At 39.2% G+C, this 16,822-nt stretch overlaps 1 protein-coding gene across 3 annotated transcripts in view; it reads right to left on the bottom strand.

Annotated features, from left to right (window-relative positions):
* LOC149869182 (desmoglein-4-like) overlaps positions 1 to 16,822 on the bottom strand; it is a 55,996-nt gene that overhangs the window by 34,938 nt on the left and 4,236 nt on the right. Inside the window, exons 1-2 of one of the 3 annotated variants that reach the window (XM_090039871.1) lie at positions 5,903 to 6,026; positions 4,944 to 5,222 (exon numbers count right to left, since the gene is read on the bottom strand). The exons of 1 other annotated variant lie outside the window; for it this stretch is intronic. In XM_090039871.1, the coding sequence (XP_089895997.1) occupies positions 4,944 to 5,072 (129 nt within the window). In that variant the 5' untranslated portion in view covers positions 5,073 to 5,222; positions 5,903 to 6,026. Of the gene's footprint in view, positions 1 to 4,943; positions 5,223 to 5,902; positions 6,095 to 16,822 lie in introns of those variants that run through there. One more of the 3 variants, XM_090039872.1, reaches the window with a different exon arrangement.

The following is a 16,822-nucleotide window of genomic DNA, read 5'->3' as shown; positions in this document are numbered from 1 at the left end:
TAATTAAATTCAATATTAATAAGCAAGGTGTAAATGTACAATTCACATGGGCAAAGGATCACCTGACTGTCACTTAGGGACTTAGGCTCTAATCCTATACAAGAAAGGACTAAGAACATGAGGGAGTTTTGCGGGATTTTGGTGTCTCCTGAGTAGGGCCTTATTTTCATTCAGCAATGAAAATAAATATAAATATAAGAACAGCTTAAGGAGAGTTGTGGAGCTTCTCTTTTCCCCACCATTCTTGTCTACCATTTGAGGTTTTTGTTCTCGGAATCTCAGTGGCCAAGTTCATTTCTCATTGTTCTGATTACAGAGTAAGTCATTACAGTTTAATTTGCTCTGCATTATTTTAGAAACTGGATTTTATGCCAGCAGTTGTCCTAGATGACTTATGTGGCACTACAATGGTAATAAAGATGTTCGTGAATAGCATTTTTTCTCTGCCTACTAAAATAGTAACACTGGACTATGTACAGTCCAAAAGAAATGAATGTAGCCACCTGTATGGGAAATGTGTACCAAACTGAGCAAGGATTAAGGATGGACCTAAAGCAGACAAGGTTCTTTGGATAAATCTGATACCTTTTATTAGACTAACTGAAATAGTTGGAAAAAATGCATTTGTGGATGAAGGGAACAATTGATTATCGATTGGGTTTTATCTGTATGTGGGCTCAGATGTAGCTTGAAATCAAGTGGCCTGCTCACAGAGTAAGGCACTATTCACTGTGAATAAGAATGGCAGAATCTGGGCCTAAATAGGCAAGACAAGTATTTCTCATGAAAATATGAATTACAACTGTGAACTGGCTCTACAGAAAGGGATAAATCTGTGTGGGCCATTCTGTAGAGTCAGCGTTTAATTTAAAAATATGCTTAAAGGGTATAGTCTAAACACCGAGCTACAGAACTGAATTCAAGTTCAGCCATGGTTGTTAGCCACCACACAAGAAAAGGGGTGTATTTTGCCAGAGAGGCATTGCCTTGTTTTGACGGCAATGCTGTTTTCACAAGTGTGAGAATGAGCCTTTCCATTTACAATTCCTCTTGGAGATTTTACAAGGCCAGGAGGAACGAACAGTTTTATCACCACTAGCTAACCATGCAATCAAAGTTTCTGGAAACTGCACTGGTTCTGTGCCTCTTACCAGCAGCTCTCTGGCAGAGTTTCTACGTGATTTGCTTTGAGCAAGTTATGTAGAAACCTAGCTCAGGGTGCTACCAGCCATGCTACTTCCTCTCCCTCAGGGTGAAATTCCCTCTGGAATACAAGCCACTGTGTCAGCCCAGAAAGGTATATTACACACCTCTTTGACTAAATATGCCTTAGTGAATGCTGTATATTTTCTGTATCATATGGTATGTAAGTAGTTGCCATATTGTAACTCATTTGTTACACTAATTCAAAATGAGTTATTACAAGTGTTTAAGGATACAATCTTACTACAGTGGCAGTAAAAAGTCCTTAAGTACTATCTTTTAAGGATATGAACATTAATGAAATCTTTATTTTCATTAGCCCAGCCTAGTGGCCATACAACACAAAGCTGTGAGAAATATCAGTTTTCATGCTTAAGATTTTTCCTTTGTTCTTGGAGATCACTGGTTGGGAATGTTATGAATATAATTTTCCAGATTCTTGGGACAAAGAAGAGGATTTCCCACCACTATAATCTGTAGTAGTAATAACTGAAAATTTAGTTCCATTGTATTCACCTCTGCTCTCTAGTATTTTTCAGGAAACCCCCTTGTTCTCATTGTGCCTAATGAGAGATGTCTTACCTAAAAGGTTTTCGCATTTTTTGAGTGAAGAGTTCTGGTGTTGTTCGTGATATTATATGTACATATTGAATTAATGAATATTAAGTTTATATCCAGTTTATTTTATACTAACTACATAAGTACTATCTATACAGCCATTGATAAAATCAGCCACATTTCCAGTACAAGGAACCACTGAAAGGTCAGAATGTATTAGATATGTCATTGGGATTTTGGAGTAAGGAGCTATAGACTAACAGAGAAAACTTGCTAGCTTTTCAGAAAGGCTCAAGACTTGAGTCTCAATTTTTCTAATCAAAAGGTTTGTCCTGTCATAGATGGTTACCTAGCATGAAGTTCTCCATTTAAAGCAAAGTCCACAGAAAAGCTAGTATACAGTGGGGGAAGAGGATTCTGCTAAACTAAAATGGGGGAGGTGAGGACAAAATCCAGCCTTTATTAATAATCTAAAACAGTGGTTTTCAACCTGTGGTCTGTGGACCTGGGGGTCCACAGGCTATTTCCACAAAAGATGACTATGCTCAGCTGTTCAATCAGAAGTACACAAATACCCACACTTACAATTTAAAGGGGTCCACTCCTCCACTAGAAATTTTTTAGGGGCTACAAATGAAAAAAAGGTTGAAAACCACTGATCGAGAACATGTTTATAGTTAGTTTGTCTTGAATGGTTGTAGTTCACTTGTAACTACAACTGACTGACTCCTGCATTGGTTACAGAAAATTTTAAATAACGCTTAATATCACTGGAGATATTCCAGTTTTATTCTGATGTAACTGGGAACAGAATTTGGCCCACAGCATTTATATAGCACTTTGCATCTTCAAAGCAATTTACAAACATGAATTAACTAATGATCAGCTGGCTGCCAACCCTAATGTGCAATTAGAGAATCCTCCTTTTTCTACCTACACCCAACCAAATGACTGAACTTGCCCATAACTCCTTATTTGCTCAGTTTCCCAGTATTATTTATATAGGGCCCGATTCTACTTTCTTTGAAGTCAACAGACCTGGTTGGGAGGTGTTTTGGACACTCAGGCATATTACATTAGTCATTATCGTGCCTCTGTAGTTACTGTTGTATCAGCACTTTGGAACATGAAGTACACTCCTTACTCTGCCAAACCTCTCCCCGAGTTAAGTCCTAGATGAGCAACATGTTCCTCAATTGGATTGTGTACCTCAACAAAAAGCATAGAAAAGCCCTGTATGCTAACTAATGAGAACTACAGCTGTACTTGAGCCTGAAATTTCCAACTAAGTATAAGCAGCAAATAGCCCATTTGGTTACTTTTAAAAGAAAACAGAAACATTAGTTCTATCTGCTTCCTACTTTCCTTTAATTAACAAGTAGTGCAGTTTTATTTGAAGAGGAAATTTGCAAAATGGTTTTCTGTTTTTGTTGTTTTTAACTTTAGAATGACAAGTTCTTTCTGTGATAGCTACTCTTGAAACTAAGGCAGATCCTTAGATTGTCGAGATTTTCCCAGAAACAAATACACTCTTGCTCTCATTGGTATTTATGGAAGGGATTCTGCCTACTTCAATGAACAGAATAAGGCTTAATTTTTCAATGCTTTTCAAATATTTTTATATTCATGGAATTAAAATTTTCATGAAAGTTTCTTGTTAGGATTTTTTTATCTGCTACCAGATAAATAACATCAGATAACTCACACAGAAAGTCAGTGCTTCTATTTATTAACTGACTTTTATAAATAATGCATAATGAATACAAAGGCAGTAAGACAATGTTTTCAAATTAGGCATCTAAATCCATACTAAGGCTCCTAACTAAAAGTGCCCTGCATTACAGTGCTGCTTAAACCCACAAGTTCCATTCCAGTCGGTGGAGCAGAATGTTTCATATCCACATCCAACCAAATTATAAGCATTTTGACCTCTATCTTAGCATTAGTGGGAAAAAGTGCAGCTGTGTAAAGAAAAAGCATGTGGGTAAAAATAACCAGCCAAGTGACGAACTGATTTAAGATTGTCATGAATTAACTATCATATGACAGCTGGCATGAGAAGAGTCATATAAAGGATCAAACAAGCTGCTGCCATGAAACAAGCTGGTGCATGTAGCACAGACCAGTTCTACTACCTAGGCTCATTTGAATCATCCTTACTCACAAGACTAAGGCATGGAAGTAAAAGCTGTAGAATCAGGTCCTCAGATGACAAAATGTGCCTGATAAATGGATAGCTTCAGATCACAGTCTGCCCCTAGCGAATTAATAGTTTCATTTAAGAATGCTAACTAAAGTGTGTGTATGTCTATAACAAGTTTATCTGCACAGGTTTGTTAACCAAACATCAAAAACCCAGATACTTAGGTAGCTTCCATCACAAGAATAATACAAAACAAGTACAAGATTGAGCCTTATGTGCATGGTTTCTTTTTGAATTACAGATCTTTATAGTTATGATTTAATTAATCTCTCATCTATGTACAACAGGGGCTCAGTTCCACTAAGCACCTGACTGGGTTAAAAAGCAATTGATGAAGAGTCTACTACAAACTTGAGATCAGTTCTACACAAAGACAGGCATATAATAATAGGTAAATTGATTATATAGCAATAGTCTAGACATCTGATACCTGCAAAAATGTGATTGGAGTTTACATGGGCAGGTACCCACTTTTCCTGATTTAACTTATTAGTCACAAAACAATAAGGGTATTATAATGTAATTTTTAAAATGAAGTCTGAGTATTTTGAAAGTAGAGGCTGTCATATGCAATAAAGCACAAACTTAAACAGACTTATTTATACAATGGCTGATATATAGTTTATTTGTACTGAACATCCAAACAAAAGGCACAGGTATTACCATAAAATTTAATAAATATATCTGTGGTCAGTATAACTAATGCCAAATTAAAGTCTCAGAGTGTTATAATGCACATAATAATCTACCCAGAAAGAGACTTATTAAACAAACTGAAACTTACTATAAATCATAAATTTGTTTTTGCAAACTCTGAGCATTATTTACTGGGCAGCTGCCTATGCTGGTTTGTTCTACCTTACTGAATACAATATTGTGATATAAAGCTGGCTTTTTATCCTGTCAAAATAACACACAATATTCTGATTTCAATGACAATAATTATCTGAGTACTTTAAAAGTTAATATTAACACAAACCTTAAAGTGTTTACACCTAGTTGTTGATGGTGTGAAATAAATTTTACAAAACAAACTGCTGTCCTGTGATTCTACTTCTGTGATCATTATGGCTTCTAAGAGAGCAAGATAAATTATTAAAAAATACATCCAAATAATATAGTGGAATATGATGCAGTAAGTGGAAGCCACAAAATCTCTGATTTTCTCAAGTGTCTCTGGTTTGGGTTATTTTCAGCATTATAAGGAGCATATGTTGCACAAGCATTATCCTTTACCACAAGCACAGCTTTCTTTGCTCTGTAATGAAAGCAAACAGTACAAGAAAATACTTTCATTTTAAAGATGTATTTATCCACTACTTTCACACAGTAATGTAAATGTGCTACTACACCAAATCATGAATGTCCCTTGCAGTTGAAAATAATGGGCCAAATCCTGCTATCAACCAAAGCCTCCACTGAATTTATTGAGGTTTTACCATATTAAGGACTACAGGATTCTATCAAGTGTAATATAGCCCTTGTAATTATTTTAAGTCCGTTGATTTTGTCTTAAATGAACTGTAAAAATGGAGACATACAGCCATAGTACTATTATTAATGATAACAATAACAAAATAATGCATTTTCTTTTGTATAAGCACTTCTTTGAGAGAAAATAAGTGTTGCATTAATAATCAATACTATATTGCTATAGTCATAGTCAAAAGTAATCATTTTGAGAACATTAACTTTAAAATAGAAATTTAAAATGAGAAAAGGTGAATTTCTAATAATTTTTAGAATTACTTGATTGATACAAGTTTCTTTGTAGTCTAAAATGAAGACAGTATGACCTCTATCTTAGCCTTAGGAAAAAAAAAATGTGCAGATGGAAAAAGAAATAACATATGAATAAAAGCAGCCAGCCAAATAACAGAAGGGCTTTGACTGAGATTAACAGAGAATTTATAGATATTGTTTTAAAATTGTACTTACCATGAATAAGAACACAACAGCAGCTGTTCTGTGAAGGGGCCAATCCATTGCATCTGATTTCTCTTAGATACAAGTCCAACTGAACTATAGTCACACTTCTGTTCCCTTTCCCCCCCCCCAGTGTGTATGTAAAAAGACACTCGGTAGATGTCCTTATACCCAATCTTTCAAAGTGTATCTGCCTCCCTCTGAAGGAAGCACTGAAGATGCTGTATAACAGAGTCTGTCTCCCCACCCAAAAATCCTGGGCTGGTCTCACCAGAAACGCTTGACAACATCATTATTGCTCCCAGGTAAAAGCTTAGACACACCTCAATTCTTATTGCAATGAAACCTGCGTTGGAATACCAAAGAGAACATTTTAAAAACAGAAGACAAGCTTTAGTGGGAAGACACTAAATGGATTGTAACTTACAACATGAGAAATAATTCAAATACCTTATCATCACTTTGAATCCAATTAGCAGGGTTGTTTGCACTGCCACTACATTAGAAACATGTAGCAAAATGTATATGTGCTCTTGTGAAGAGGATGAACTTTAAGAAATGTCTAGTTCATCTGAAATTACCTATCCATGTCTTTCACAAGGATAAAACCATTATCTTTCTTTTGGGCTAAAGGTCAGGCCTATCTCCACTATACGTGGAATGATCCAGAATAAAGTAAGCTGCATTACTAAGACCCTATAATATTGTGAAAATACATTACTGACACAATCCTATCCCAGCAGGAGAGGTAGGTGGCAGTAACTGAAGCCTTGCTGCAAAAGCAATGATCATACTCCAAGGACTCACCCTCAAGCTGAACGACTGACTGATCTGGGGTAAGTAGAATGCAGAAAGGGAGTGCTACAGGCCAGGGGAATGTAGGATTCCTGCTCATTTCCACCTCAGAGAAGACAAATCCCGCTGTAGCCATAGAAAGAAGCAAAGCAGATGGCAGTTTTTTTACATCACGCATTACAGCTGTCTGCTGCTGAACTCCCATTTCCTGCTGGAGCCCAGGCATGATATGTGCCATACATGTCAGGAGGAGGCTAACAGCAGGAAAGTATTGGCAGCAACAACAGCCTCTCTTGCCAATAGCCAATATATGTAATAAATAGGCACCAGATCCAAAAAAAGGACTTAGGTGCCTAAGCTGCACTTCAGGCAGAATTCAGGTGCCATAGTACATGTGGAGGATTTGCAAAACCCCTACCTAACCAGTTAGGTGCTTGAAAAGTATTAGGCAACAAAGTTTTCTGGTGTAAACTGACCTATGCACCTAGGCTAGGGGTAGAAAATACACATAAACCTGTATAAGTGATTGGAAACTGGTTCAAATATGTAACAACAGAAGTTCAATGCACACAAACCACTTTCAGAATGGCTGAACCCGGTTAAGGGTAAGTCTAGAGGGATGTAGTATCACATTTAACTGATTTAGTTTAAATCATTTCATTAAACTTCTGTCTCAGCTCATCTCCAGATTCAAGTTCACTCACAGTCCCCCAGCATCCCAGGATGCTTTGCACCTCTCCTGCAAACTCACTCTTACAGGGTGGACAGGCTAGCCTTGGCCCAAGCTCTCTGCTCCAGCTGAGCAGGGAGGCATGGTCTAGCACCCCCTGGCTTCTGGCCTGGGTCACTACAGGCATGTGGCTGCATTTTCAGAATCAAAAGTGAATGTCTGTTTACTTGCTTATTGGTTGAATCTATGCAGCTTAGCCTAACCTACAAAGATTGAATAGATTCAGCCTTGTGCTTTTTGACTGCCTGTACTTAGCCCTAAAGTTCAGCTTCTGCACATGCTCAAACTTTCTGTGCCCCCCTCCCCCACACTGAGTCACACATTTCAGAACCTGGAGCTCTTCTAAAGGAATCTAGGATTGATAAACTCAGTGTCTATGTCCTCAGGAACTTAAGATTCAGTAGGCTTGCGAGAGCCACTCCTAATGCACTAAGAGCACTGAGTTCATCACCTGTAGTTGCTCTAGAATGCAGGAAGAGGAAGGGGTGGGAGTGCCCAGCTTTTATCCAATAGCCTAATCATTAAATAACTCACCCAGAAAATTAGAGACCTAGGCTTTTGGCTTTCCTCAGCCTGAGGAGATGCAAACCCATTTCTCTTTCTTTCAAGGAGAGTGGCCTCAGCGCCAGGCTGGGTGGAAGCACCCTACACCCATTCTTTTGAATCTGAGCCACTGGGGTCAGAAGGATAGCAAGCAAGAGAGAGCCTAGTTTTGTAGCCCCATGGTGAAAGTACTCCTTTGGGAGGGAGAAATCCAGACTTCTGGTCTCTGATACCAGGCTTATTTCTATTTTCTAACCAATGCCTGTCTAATGTAAAATGAAGAAACATTCTTTGTAGTAGGTAAGTTAAAGCACTAAATAGAAATACATGATGATGAAGGGGTTTATGAAACAATGTAAAAACACTGAAGAATTGTTCAATGTAATCCATTAGGGCTATCATAATTTGAAGGAATGGGATAAACCTGAGAAAATGAAGTTTTTGGGTGCATATCAGGAAAATAATCCTATCTATGAAGACTTACAAATATTATAACAAATTTCCCAGTAAAGTAATAGAAATGCAATGTAATAGTAATAGTAATGCAGTGCAGTGTAATAGTAAAGTAATAGTAATGCATCAGTGTGGTGCTCAGCCCAGGCTAATTAGCCCTACTACAAAGCAGATCATATTGGTCCAGGTAGAGCACCATGCCAACTTAGTTATAATGTGTCTAGTACTTCTACTCTGAATGAGCTATTTTATGTATCTGTCTGGCACTATATTGCACTGCAGTGTAGTACAGTGTAGTGTAGTACAGTGTAGTGTTAACAACAATTCTGTTCTATAGTGATACCATGAAGGGAAGATAAGTGAAATTAATGTAATGGCTCTTTAATACAATATATGTACTCTAACCAGGAAATGAAAATAATACAATTATGACTAAGTAATTTTAAAATGATTGCTTTACCTCATTGAAGAGCTGAGTTAAAGTTGTGTGGGCATCTCAGTTGCATTTTTAACTTAACATCTTTAGATTTCTTTTCAGTACAACCAGTTTAGAAGGACACTATAAGATTTCCACCCTTAAATTTTTTATATTGATATTGTCAATTTTAACTCAAGTTTAGTTCGGTTTTTTTCTTTAAATAACCTGGAAGTTTATACTCAGTGTTGTTGATCATATGTCCTTCTAAAACAAGTATAAATACTACTTATATAGTTTTATATCATCCCCTTGCTATAAAATTGTGAATTAAACTGTGTGGGATAAAGCATAACATTTAAAAAATGCCTAAATGTCTTAGGACCCTATATTGTATTAGCTTTTAATGGGACTTGAGGTTCTAAATTATTTAGATTATTAGATGATCTGCTAATATGATATAAATCAACAAAGTACGTTCTGTTTAAAATAAACAATTTCATTTTATAATGAAATAATTTAAACACCTGTCTAAAACCAAATATTCTGAATACTTGTACTTACAGAAATAGATTTACAACCTGGATTCACCTAGGAACAATTCTGCACTCAGTAATTTGCACGAACATATGTAGGCCTTTCAAACAACTAAATGCTTTAAGTTATCTCTGCAGAGCTTTGGTGAAAAAAAATAAACCAGTTTCCTTATTATCATTTGTTTAGATTTCATCTCTATTTTTAATTACTACTACAGCCAAGCCTACTGATTGTTTTAGCACTATAGAATTAGTGAACTCAGTAAATGGACAAAATGATTCATTACTCCCCTGTCCAGTGGGACTTACTATGAATTTTTCATCCTTAGCCCTATATTCCTGCAAAGATTTCTAGGTGGATGTGGGTTAAGGAGGATAATTCTAATTGTAAGTAGTGCAGAAATATGGGTCTCTATATGTTGTCATGCTCCAAATATAGAATTTGTGTAATTTGTATAATACATCCAAAGGATTCATGGATCTCTAAGAAAGGAATGTGGTAAGAATAAAAAGCAGACCAATTTGTGCATAGTGCACAACATGTATTTTATTTTTCTCTCACAATTTGTGAATTTGTGATGACTGCATCAAACAGAAAAAAGAATCATAATATTTTGGGTGAAATATCTGTCCTCAGCAACTCCAGGGGATGCAGAGAAACAGTAGGAAATTTGTGGACCATAAATCCACATTGTGCATACATAGGGTGTGTTCACACAAGTGGAAACATTCATTTTCCCTAGGACAAATAGCAGCAGCACATATTTGTGCCGCTGCTACCGGTCCCCAGGGAACACCCTGGTATGCATGCTTTGGCACATGGCAAGTTGCTTCAGGTGGAGTAGGTGAGGTTGGGGCCTTCTGAAGTTGCAGTGGCAGCAATCCAGGTGCATGGCACCTAACTGGCAGCTGGAGTGTGGCTTTGGTCAGCCAGGCTCCAGTTTCAGGCAACCCATGCTGGTGGCCCACACTCCGCCCTGCTTTTTTCTCGTGCAGTTTTTTTTTTTAACATGGGAAGATCCCAGTGTCAAAAAAACCTGCCGCACTGCTAATTAGCAACATAGCACATGCATATATGTGCAGCATGTGTGGTTTTTAGCACTGTAAACTGCACATGTGCACTTGTGGGGACGTGCTCATATTGTTCAGTACTGATGAAGACCTTAAAAGTGATTGTGGGACCTCTCCAGAGGACACGCTTTATAAAATGCCATAGAATCAGGTTGACAGCTTGCAAAAGACAGCAACTTTCATGTCTCATTTTTATTTCAGGAAATGCCTTACACTAGCACATAGGGTGTGATCCTTCAACCTGATCCTGAATCAATGGAAACATTTTCTACTACAGGATCAGGCCTTCAGAAATTCCTAAAGCATCATCTTTAATCAGGAACACACTCAGGTATACAGATGAAAATGATTTTCTTCCCTATAAAGATACGCACATAGGAAAAGAGAAATAAAGACAGCACCTGTTACCCACTAGGGCTGTGCGAAACAGCTGTGTTTTGTTTCGTTTTCAGATTTGCCCATTCTGGAGGGCAGTGTTTCATTTCGGTGTTTTGGATCACTGCTCCATTTCGATTCGGCTGAATCTGTTTCGGAGTTTTGACGCTGTTTCAGAGAGCTGGTTCAGCTGGGGAGAGGCAGGCACAGCCCGGTGGCTGCAGGTTCTCCCGCAGCTCCTCCAGTTGTGCTTGCCTCTGCTCCAGCAGGGGGAGCAGTGGGAGTAGCCCCCATGGGTGCCCTGCCTGGCCCTATCCCCTGCCTGGCCCCAGCTGCCCAGCACTTAAAAAAAAAAGCAAAAAAAAAAGCCCGACATTCACTGGCTGCAGCAGCAGCAATCTGGCCCTCTGACGGCTCAGGGCACAGCCCCCCCATGCAGTGTGGGGCAGTGTGAAGCAGTGGTGATGGCCCCCCCTGCTTGGCACCCATATGGCAGCTTCCCCATGGTGCAGGTTCAGCATGGCTCTGCAGGGCGCCATGCACTGTCTGGGAGCTGGGTCAGCTCCAGCAGTCAGCTGGAGTCTGACAGCACTCAGCCACAGCAGCCCCAGTGCCCAGATTGTGCACAGTGCCATGCCAAGCTGCATTGCACTGATGCCATGAGGCAGTTGCCATGCAGGTGCCAGGCGGGGTGGGAGGGCCATCCTTCCTGTCCTCCACTGTCCTGCACTGCACGGGGGGCTCTGCCATGAGACCTCAGGACCTGATTCCCACTGCCAGAGCCGGAGTGTGTGGGGCTTTTTTTTTTTTTTTAACGTGCTGGGATGTTGGGGCCAGGCAGGGCAGCCATGGGGGCTTCTCCCACGGCTTCTCTGGTGTGCCTGCCTCTCCCCGGGTGAGGAGAGCCATAGGAGAAGCTCTCTTGGCTGCCCTGCCCAGCCATCCCCAGCCTCCTGGCACTTTAAAAAGAGGACTATGGGGCTGTGCCAGACTATTCCTAGAGGGCACCTCTGAAACATTTCTGAAATGTTTTCGGTGGTTTTGTTTCGTTTCAGAGATGTTTCGGAGCCTTCCATTTTGTTTCGGATTGGGTGTTTTGGGTGCTGAAACACCTCCAAAAGGAAACAGCTGCTGAAATTTCACACAGCCCTATTACCCACCCCTCCATGCAGAACTTATCATGTAATAAAATGACAAATCCTGACATAGAACTCAAAGCACTTTACAAAGAGGAAAGTAGTGTGATTCTCATTTTACAGATGGAGACACTGAGGCATGGGGAGATACCTAGCCAGCCAGCAGCAGAACCAGGAACAGAACGTAGCTCTGCCAGCATCAGGTAAGTGTTTTCAGCTTAGTTTCCTGGTCTCCTTTTAAATTACTTATTGACAAAGTTCTCTTTTTTTAGGCAGAGGCCTTCATATGTGGAAAAAAATGGTTTAGGTAAAATATAGTGTTTAAACTATTTTTTTACATTTTTGTGGAAAGCTAGTATATAGAATTTACTTCAGAATAAAATGTTTTTCTATTTAAATGTATGAAAATATATTGTGTGTTTTAGTCTGTAATCATTATATATTTTACAGAACTGGCTGCAGACTGTAAATAAAACTACCGGGAAGTTGTTTGAGTCATCTTAGAGAATGTATTATTTAAGTGGAAAATTTAATAAATTAAAAAAAGGGCGACAAAAATGGTGAGGGGGTTGAGAGACATAATTTATAAGGAAAGACTGAAGGAACTGGGCTTATTTAATCTAGAGAAGAGGAGACTGAGAAAAGACTTAACAGCAGTTTTCAACTACCTGAAAGGGGACATTAAAAAGAGGAGGTAGACTGCTCTTAGTGGTGGCAGATGACAGAACAAGGAGCAATGGTCTCAAGTTGCAGCAAGTTAGATACTAGGAAGAATTTTCTCACTAGGAGGGTAGTAAAACACTGGAACAGACAGGTGGTGGAAACTCCATCCTTGGGGGTTTTCAAAACCTGCTAGACAAAGCTTTGGCTGGGATAATCTAGTTATGGCTGATCCTGCTTTAAGCAGGGGGTTGGACTAGATGACCTTCTGAGGTCCCTTCCAACCCTAATTTTCTATGATTCTATGATTTATAATATGTGTCAAGAATCATATATATGAGTATACTGTCCTCTAGGTTATGTATTTACTTGGAGCTCTTGAGTACTGCTTGATAATTGTGGCATACAGTAGCATAGCACTGTTGACTCTGTTGCTGTGAATCTCACATTGGTTTCAACAGAGCCATTGTCATAACTGGCAATCTGTCTATGGAACTAATATTTACCCCAATAAATGATACTTCAGGCTGGAAAATATCCATGTCAACCACAGAAAAAATGGTTCCTTATGCAAAGTGTCTCTAGAAAAGGAGGGTTTTCTTCATATATTTCTGGATAACAATATCCCATAATATTCTACCAGGCCATCACAGAGGCATATTTTCAAATTTTGGAAATTCTTTGCAGTCCTCAATCCAATTAAGCTGACTCTTGTTATCATTATTATTTTTTTTAGCTCTGAAAGATGTATTAGGTATTTCTGAGAAGACAATAAAAAAGTAGGCATTGCCCCAACCAGCTTGCAAAATAAATGTGACAGAGTAGGAGGTGATGAACATTTGGGAGGGGTAAGGAATTAGAAGGGTTACAGAACGATGACTACACAGTTACTCATTTTAGGATAATACCTTTGGAAGTGGAAGTAATTGTCTATATTAGCCCCACAAAAGCCTAGGAAGCTATTTTCCCGTTGGGGTCAAGCCTCATGAATCAACCCTATCTATGGCATAACTTTACCTTTAACAATAATATATAACTACTATATTTTAACCTTTGGTAAAGCTAAGGTCACTCTCCTCAAGGTTTGTTGTCAGGCAACAATTCACATTTTCTCTACAGGTGTATTAGGTGCCATGACTCACTGTGGCTAATGATGACTTCCAAGTTGAAATCCTAGCACCACTGAGGTCAGTGGGGAAGCTCCCTAGGGAGAGTAGCAAGGGAGTAATAGTCACTAAGGGAGATGCTGGAGACTGAAGTTCTTAACTACTTAGCTGGGGTCATATGAGCGTAAACTTACTAGGGGTCATATGAGCCTAGTATTCATTCCTGCCCAGGGCAGGGGGTTGGACTTGATGATCTGTTCAGGTCCGCTCTGACCCTACATCTATGAACCTATGAACCTGCAAAGTGGGGCAAAGGAGGAGAAAGAAGCCCTCAGTTGCCATTTATAACATTGTTTCCTATGGGAAAATCAGTTCTGAGTTACGTTTGACTTAAGACACAGTTTTCAGGAACCTATTGTGTCATAAGTCCGAGGACTGCTTGTACAGAGAAACCAGGAGCTTCTACCTAAAGAGGATAAAGATCAAAGCTCAGGCAACCAGTTTCACAGGTGATGAAACCTGCTTCTGACTTTCCCAGTTCAGGTCTTCTCTCTCCAGATATGAAGGAAATGGCTGTTTTGGGGATGTTTGTTGCTTGTTACCAGTCTTTCTTATTGATATCCTGGAAGTCCTATGTGCCTTTCTCCATCCCTCTGTAAGCATCTGAGGTTTGGAATGGTGGATCTGGAGCAGGAACAGCTTTCTGTAGGGTGCTCCTGCATTTGTCTGTATTCCTTCTCTGTTCCTAGTGCATCTGCAGGAGGTAAGCTGGTTCCTACAACTGGCCCATTGCTCCAGCCACAGTATGGATTAATGCTGGCCAATTTAATATGGATTAATGAAGATCAGTCCACGCATCTGACATAAGCTTAAAATAACTTGGACCTGTCACTAGAACAGGCAGTGGAAACACTGAAGCACTTAAATTAGAAGTGCTTGCATGCTAATAGACACTCAAGAGTAAACCTGTGAACAGAGCATGCTCATACATTCCCCACTGTATAACCTGAAGAAGGCAGAACAGTAGTGAATAGTGAATAAAGGGGACAATGCTGTGAATAGAACTATACTATTCATAAGAAGCATCTTTGTATTTCTGGATATCTTGCTTCACTGTTTCTCTGTATCTCTCTCAACTGATTCTCCAACTTTTGCACATGGGTAAGAGAGCATTCCTAGGCTTTGGCAGGAATTTCATTTTTCTTTGGACTTTGGAGGGTGTCTGTAGAAGCCTTGCAGCTCTTTTTAAAAATGTGTATATAAGAATAGCTTCAGTCCCACAGCACTTAGGGTAATAGCAGCCATTTTAAATTGCTATTTAAGATTAATTTAAACTAGAATTCCTTATCTTAGATCATGCTAAGTTCTCTTTGAACAGTGATGCATATTTATCTTTAAGGCTCATCTCATACACACTTTGGAGTTTTGTCACCCAAGGCAAGGATGCCCAGTGATACATACTGTTAGGCATTCGCACATGTAAGTGGCAAGAATTTGGTACTGTATAGAGCTTGAACAACTTGTACATTTGAACATTCAAAACTTTACATGCAAATTATTTTTGGATCATTTTGTACACATGGGAGTCCATAATAGATCTCAGTTATTTAACCCATCTTACTTTTCAAAGGTCTCCTTATCTTAAACAGGAAATTTACCTACTGAATCCATGTTTAAACTCAATAGTTCAGTGGAGCAACTCACCCAATTGCATGACTTTAAATGTGTAATTGAAGTTATCATAGTATCTGAAGATGCAGGTGTGATGGATGAACAAAGTTGTTAACCAGTTTTTATTAAATTCAGTAGGCAAAGGTTAATAAATGAATGGAGCTCTCTGTTTCCCTCATTGCTTTAAAAGAGTTTTCTGTACTTTCTGTGAAGTCCTCAGAGTTCGCTACATCTGCACACTGTTAAGGAGGAGGGAATGATAACAAGTTTCACTGACAGCAGGCAGCAGATCTGGGAAGGATTGAATCTGAGGTGCGGCACTTGGATCAGCAAGCGATACTAGTAGCTGAGTTACATCATGACTCATGGCACACATTTACTTTGGATGATAGATAAAAGAAGAAATTTTCTTATGTTCTGCTTGTGATTTTAAAAAGGCAGGATGCTACTATTTCTCTCGCCTGTACTGAATGTCTGGTACATATCATCACATAGGTACTGAAACACCAAAACTTTTCAGTGATACTTAGGTACTCCTTGCATGTGCACTGGGCCATTTGTGGGTTAGCTAGCACCAAAGCTTCTGCTAGTTTGCCTGGCATGGGAATCCCCTCTTCTGTGCTGTCTCTAAACACTTGTTCTGAATGAGGCTGCCTCTCTCCTCCTCCAAGACTGTCTGACCTCCTGTCTGGTGAGAAAGCAACACCCTTTCCTTCCCAATTGCCTCTGCAAAGGCATGAGGAAGTCAAGGGCTGAATACTAACAAAAGGCTTTTGTTAAGAGACTACACCTTTTTGCTTGTGGGCAGGGCCATGAACCCCCAACTGCCTTCCTTGGAGATTAAAAGGAAAAAGGAAACAATCATCTTGTTTATTTCATATGAATCTGCTGAACTCCAGCTCTAAAAGCCTGCACTCCAATTTGTATCATTGCTGGAAGGAGGTTAGGGAGGTGTATGCTGGTACACAGTATGGGCAGCTGTGTTAGCCTGTTACCTTCAGTCAAGCTCAAGGGCATGGTAACCCCAAGTGCCAAGAAACTATTGGGAATACATTTATTTCTTGTAAATAAACTACATCTAGCTGCTACTTGGACAGCAACTGAGGAATGCAGTTTCTTGCCAAGTCTGACTGCTCAGCGAGTGTTATGTGAACTGTTTGATTAATATTAAAAAAATATTCTAAATCCACTCTCATTCAAGTATGGACTGGGCCCTTGAACCAGCGGTGGTTTGTCTGGATTTGTATTACTGTCTTAGCACCACCCATAGATTTGTTTATTACCTCAAATCTTTTGGCACAGGTGTATACATGTGAGTTTTCCCAAGTTGCTCTTTGTGATATATTTTGAGTTTGAGTCTGATTCAATGGGAAAAGCAGAAGTCAGAAAATCATAGCCATTGAAGATGGAAATAACATACTTTAAAAACAGACAGTTTTCT

The sequence above is a fragment of the Crocodylus siamensis genome, chromosome 3 (assembly GCF_052110815.1).
Source record: "Crocodylus siamensis isolate JL-2025a chromosome 3, ASM5211081v1, whole genome shotgun sequence".
In the NCBI taxonomy this organism is placed as follows: domain Eukaryota; kingdom Metazoa; phylum Chordata; order Crocodylia; family Crocodylidae; genus Crocodylus; species Crocodylus siamensis.
The sequence above is the reverse complement of the archived record's forward strand: the minus strand, read 5'-3'. Positions and strand labels throughout refer to the sequence as shown.